Here is a 6,000-nt window from a genome sequence, read left to right as displayed (position 1 = left end):
CCGCCCGGTGCGTTGGCGGCGGGGGCGGCCGTGTTTGTGTTTGTCCCGGGTGCTCACATGGAAACGGCTCCGTGTGCGCCTTCGCCCCCGCACGGGCCGCTGAGAGGGGAGCGGGCAGCTGCGGAGTCACCCGCTGCTCCCTGCCCGAGCGCCCGCAGGTAGGAGGGCCCGGCTGAGCCGTCACAGTTCGGGCGGTGCGTCCGTGCCGGCCCTAGGGGCGGCCGTCGTGCTCCCTCCCTCCTTCCCGCCGGGCTCCCGCCCCCGGCCGGGAGTGCCGCCCGTCGCAGAGCGCGGAGCGGTAACTTTGCCCTTTCCCCGCCCCGCCAGCGGCTGCGGGAGCGCGGCCGGGCCGGGGGGATAGCGTGCGGGCGTGAGGAGACGCTGCTCACTCGGTGTCCTCTGTTTCCCTGTTCGACCTTCGCTCCTCCTCGCGCCGGGACCCTTCAGAACGCCCATGGAGACCCTCGTCCGCCCCACGGCCGGCAAGCCGCCCAGCGGGTAAGTGAACCCCGAACCCCTGCCCCGGCTTCGGTCTCCGAGCGGCCGCCCTCGCGGCCGGCAGGTGCCGGGGCCCCGCCGTGCCGCCCGGTCCGGGCACGGGGCACGGGAGTGGGGCGGCTCCGGGGCCGGGGTGCGGGCTCGGGGCCGCTGGGCCGAGCGGGCGGCCCGAGTGACAGGAGCGACTGGGCGAGGGGTTGCGGAGGGGCGGGTCGGGGGGTTCGACCGGTAAGGAAGCGGCGAGGTGCGAGGTGCGATCGCTTTGGTCGAAGCCGGGAGTAAGGCGAGTTCAGGGTTGTGCCGAACGCTCGGTGCGGTTTACTGCTCTGCTTCACGCTGCCCGCTCGCGCTAAGGAGAACTGCGGTTGGTTCTGAAGTTTTTTATTTTTTTTTTAATTTTCGTTTGAAGTCTCAATATTTATGTCATAAATGCATTTAAATAAAAAGAGGCATTGAAGTGCGTGCTTGAGGGGTAGCTTAGCTTTTTGATTTTTAATCTTTAATTTCCATCGTTTCTTTATTTGATGGGAAGCCTTGTAGTGAGTGACTCAAAATTAGAACAGGGGGCAGTGGGTAATGAAAGATGCCAAGATGCTGCAGTAATAGAACTGTGTGTAATGCTTCTTGGACTTGGGAGGCAAGGCTGCTGGCTTTCTCTGTGAGTGCTTTGAAGAATAAGAAGCACTCCTCTCTATGTAACACTGATTAAAATCTTGTCCTGTTTGCTGGGTATCTGGGATTTCGTTATAGTTTGGAATGAGAAAGCTGCTTGTTTGTGCATCTCACAGCTCAGCAATGTATTGAATAGAACTCACAAACAGCTAGTTTCATCTCTGTGAGCGTGGAACTTGTTCCACAAGCAGATGGATACCGCACGGATGGCCAGAAGTTCCTGCAAGTGCATTAACTTCAGTTACAGAATTCCCAGTATAGTCCAAGGAGCAGAACCTATCCTAAAGTTACACTGCACTTGGGATATTGTACAACAGCATGCTGGTGGCAGATCTGTTGTGTACTCAGTACTGTCTGCCCTGAGTTCATTTAAACGCTGAAGTACTCTTGCTTTTCCTTGGAAGCTGTAGAATCTCAGCCTGGATGTGCCCATGCTGTCAGCTGTGGATTTCACTGAGCAGTACGTAATTCTCTGAATTTCCAACATCAGTATTGGAAATCAGTGGATGTTTGCGCCCAAATTAGGTTTTAGTTGTTCCATGAGGAAATTGACCAGTAAAGGATAGCTTCTTCTGTCCTTGTCACTTCCTGTAGGGATCCAGATGTTAGCGACAGCTGTGAAACTTGTCTGGGAGCAAGGATTTTTAGATGACTGTGACAGAAATGTGTTCCTTTTGCAGCAGAAGAACTGCACTACACATTCCCAGCTTATTGATTGAGTTAGCAGGCAGTTCTGAAAGCAAGGAGTTAAAATGATCCCAGCTTTATAATTTTTAACAAAATTTAGGCAGAGCTGTTTTGTCTCTATGTAAATCATTAACAGCAATGTTAAGAGTTTCCCTTGTTAAACAGTGAGCTGATTTAATGTATCATTCAGCATAGATCTGCTGTGTGCTCTGCATAGATAAACTGGCTGCATGTGTTCATGGTGCAGCTGCTGGGAATTGCACGTTTTAAAGTAGGATGCTGATGGGTTTTTGTTTGTTTGCTTTTGTCTTAAATGGCAAAGGAAAAGATCCTGTTTGTGTTGTTGCTGCAGGGTTTTTCCTTTTGCTCTGTTTCAAGAATAATTGTGGACATCAGTAAAAAGAATCTTACTAATGCTAATGGCTGGATATGAGCTTTGTGAAGCTTTATCAAGTTCATAGTGCCTCACTTAGTTAACATTTATTTTAGTTTAAGGATGTGAATTTAAGACATTGAATATGTTTAGGTTAGATATTAGGAAGAAGTTTTTCACACAGAGGGTGGTGACACATTGGAACAGGTTGCCCAAGGAGATTGTGGCTGCCCCGTCCCTGCAGGCATTCAGGACCAGGCTGGATGTGGCTCTGGCCAGCCTGGTTTGGTGGCTGGTGACCCTGCACATAGCAGGGGTGTTGAAACTAGATGATCATTGTGGTCCTTTTCAACCTCAGACATTTTATGATACTATGAGTCTATGAATACTAGTAGCAGAACATGGGATTTGCTCTGTAGTTGTGCAGTGGGAGCATGGAAGAGGGAAAAACACTTGTTGAAAACCTACAGCCTCGTTTGCATGCAGCTGCATTTATTTTTGTAGGGAGAGCAGAGAAGAGGCCTCTGAATCTCCTGAACTTTATTGACTATAACATGGAAAACATTGGCCTATGTTGATCGTAAGTGACATAGAGAACTCAAGCCTAAAATGGGGACTTGCAGGATCAGCTCTTGCAAAGGGCAGAGCTTTATCCTCCCTTAGTGCAAGCATCGTCGTCCCTCTGGAGTTCATGGCGTATGGCTGTGTCTCTGCAACCTGCAGCAGAGGTGGGAGAAGTGCCTACATTAAGAAGGCACCCATACAACTTGTTTAGAGTAGGACCTTTATTTCTTGTACTGCAGACTCCCTCCCTGTCTCACAGGATCTTATCACAAATAGAGGCACATGCAAACACACCTGCTTTGGAGTGATTTATCTAGTGGACTGATGTGACCGTAAGTGAGATAAAAACTGCAAAACAGCAGTGACGTTGCATGCTGAACTTGGAAAAGCAAACCCCTGGGTAAAGCATAAGTCACATATCTGAACATGCTGAAGCCTTTACCTTTTATGGTATTCCTTGATCAAGTTGCATTGTGAAATCATATATCCACCTTTTAAAAAATAAAACAGAAAAGCCCACAACAATGTTTAGCATATTACTTATGATAGCTGTATGGAAAAGCCTGGACAGGACTACTGTCCTCATAGCGTATGTGTAAATGTCAGCATAAAATAACTTGTGCTGTGCCATTTCTCACCTTCAGATGTTACAATATTTAAGGTATATGGAAACAACCATGTAATTAACCTTGAAAATTTCCCATTTTTCAACTTAATTTTTCACCTACTTTGTGTTATGAGAGACATTCACATAACGTGCAGAGTGCTGGATGGCAAAGGACGATGACTGCGTGTCATTGTAGGTAGCATGGTAGAAAAGTTGGCAATTCCTTTGCTGGCAAGCTGGAAGGCTGCTACTTGTCTGGTGTTATTCTTCATCTTGTGTTTTGGTTTGTCTGTACACCTCTCTTGCAGGAATCAGATGGCGTTCCTGCCAGTGTGTACGTTGTAGGTACCACCACCAGTGTTAGCCCTGTTCTCCTCTCACAAGTAATTGGAATTCAAATTACTTCTTGTGTCAGTGGAAACAGATCACATTAAAAAACAAAACAAACAAACAAACAAAAAAATCCCAACAAAATAAAACATGTAAGAGTAGCAGAAGAATTGAGCTTACATTATGTAAACTGAAATAGGGTGGGTTTTACTGTATTTTGCAGCTCTATATGTACCTGACTGTTGACCTGCAAAACACAGGCATTTTCAGTCATGACTAATATCTCATGATTGCTGAAGATAAGTGAGCTAATCGTAAGAATAAGCAAAAGGGTGAGATAAAGCCGTGCAGTTCAATCCCAACAGCTGTTCTTTCTGAATTTTGGTTTCTCATTTCTTTTTTTTTTTTTTCCCTTTCTTCTAGAAGTCTACTTAAAGTGTTATTTCTGGATTGTCCAGAAAATCTGTTTTCACTTTCCCAGTCTCCTAATTGTCTCATTATTTTCTTATGGATATCCTCCATATTTTTTCATCTTTCTCTTTTATGCCACTGCTGCCAGTATTGGATGGAGTTGAACTTTTCCTACTCTCCGCTGTCTCATTTGTTCATGTCTTTTTTCTTGTAATTCCAACTTCATTTTTCTGTAGCTTTTGCTTCTCTAACTTTACATCATGATCAAATTTCTTATCTTTATATAAGTGCTCAGCAGGGGTAGCACTGCATTTTGGTGGGACAGATTTTGCTTACTGCCCCATCAGGGCAAGCTGCACCAATCACGATAACTTTTCAGAATACTGCAGTGGATAAAACTTGGGAGAGGGGATTTGATTACAATTTAGACCATTCTTATTTGTACAGTTTTAGATGATGTTGCCCATAAAGGTAAAAAGCAACTTCTTAAATTATTTGGAAGTCAGTTTGATAAATATATGGTGGCTTAGTGTGTAAATTTTTTTTTCTTTTTCCATTCAACGAAGGAATTAGACTTTTTTTGAATATATCTATATAGTCTTTAACATCTATTATGCTTTAAGTATGTATTAAGACTCAATGTCATGGACTTGAATTCTTTTAGAAGCGTTTGTGAAGGCTTCCTAAGAATATTCTTCTAATATATAAGTGGACTTAGGGAGTCCATGTTATACAGGCAGGCATGCGACTGTGCTTACATGGCTTGTTTCAAAGCTGCCAGGAGGCCTGTGGCAGAGCTGGAGAAACAACTCTCTTCCCCTGAATCCCAATTCAGAGCCTAAACAAGCCTTCCCCTGTGCTCGGCTTTTAGCTACTCTCTCAGCATCAGCAAACACTTGATTTTCTGGCAATGACAATGTTCTGTGTACTGCAGCTTTTTGTGGTGCTTTGCCATTGTCATTTCCATAAAATTGACAGCTTTGACTCTTTAATGCTTCTTCTAAGAGACTGAAAGGTCTTTAGAAATGTATTTTTGCTTAGTGGGCTAAGCCGGCTCCTGCATTAGAAGCCAGGAGTCGAAAAAAGCTTACTATCTCTGTTTCCACAGAGATTTGTGACCTAAGGATCTTTTAGAAGTAGCTGCATTTCCAGATAGTGGATGTTGCAGCACATGCTAATCCTCTTAATGTATAGGGCATTTCCAGAGCTATCAATTGCCCCATGAGCTGGGCTGCTTATCATTAAAGAAAGGATCCTGGGAATAGTGTATTGTTGTCATAGTTTCAGCATTACAATGCCAGCCATGTGCCAAGGAGTGAGTCAGAGGTTGAGTGGCAGGGCAGTGCGGGGATAGCTGCTGCACACAGTGCCCAGTGCCTGCTTTTAGAATCTTGGCCAGAAAGCTTTTAGGATTCATTATTCCCAAGCTGAAAAGCTGCATAAAACACTGGGTGTTTGTGTAGTTTGTCATCAGGGATGGGGGGGGGGAAAGACACCTAAAGTGATTTTAATGAACCTTTTTTATCACTATGGTTTCCAGATAGGGGGAGTATATTGGACCAAAAATAATAGTAATAATTCTAACTGCTGATCCAGTAAACTCATCGTGGTATTCAGCTGCGTTTCATGTGTTCCTTGCAATGTACTGCATGGGAAAAGTCAGCAGTCTCCTGTGATCACACCAGTGATGGCAGTGTAAAACTTTCTGTAAGAATCAAAAAAGCGATACCACGCTGATAAGTTATATTTTATTAAAGGTGATTGAGCTGTGCCGAAGTTAGAAGGCAGGTCTGTGAGTTTCTCTGTGTTATGGTGATATATGTAAAATAGCACAGCCTGCTAAGGTGTGATGGAGATT

At 45.1% G+C, this 6,000-nt stretch overlaps 1 protein-coding gene across 2 annotated transcripts in view; it reads left to right on the top strand.

Annotated features, from left to right (window-relative positions):
• The first annotated feature begins 244 nt into the window (after positions 1–244).
• The window catches only part of COBL (cordon-bleu WH2 repeat protein), a 147,972-nt gene continuing 142,216 nt past the window's right edge, over positions 245–6,000 (top strand). For both annotated transcript variants that reach the window (XM_052703495.1, XM_052703497.1), the window contains exon 1: positions 245–498. In XM_052703495.1, coding sequence (XP_052559455.1) covers positions 455–498 — 44 coding nt within the window. In that variant the 5' untranslated portion in view covers positions 245–454. The remainder of the gene's footprint in view (positions 499–6,000) is intronic.

This window comes from Tympanuchus pallidicinctus, unplaced genomic scaffold, assembly GCF_026119805.1.
Source record: "Tympanuchus pallidicinctus isolate F22 unplaced genomic scaffold, pur_lepc_1.0 scaffold5, whole genome shotgun sequence".
Classification (NCBI taxonomy): domain Eukaryota; kingdom Metazoa; phylum Chordata; class Aves; order Galliformes; family Phasianidae; genus Tympanuchus; species Tympanuchus pallidicinctus.
Note: the sequence above shows the minus strand (reverse complement) of the source record. Positions and strands in the feature narration are given on the sequence as shown.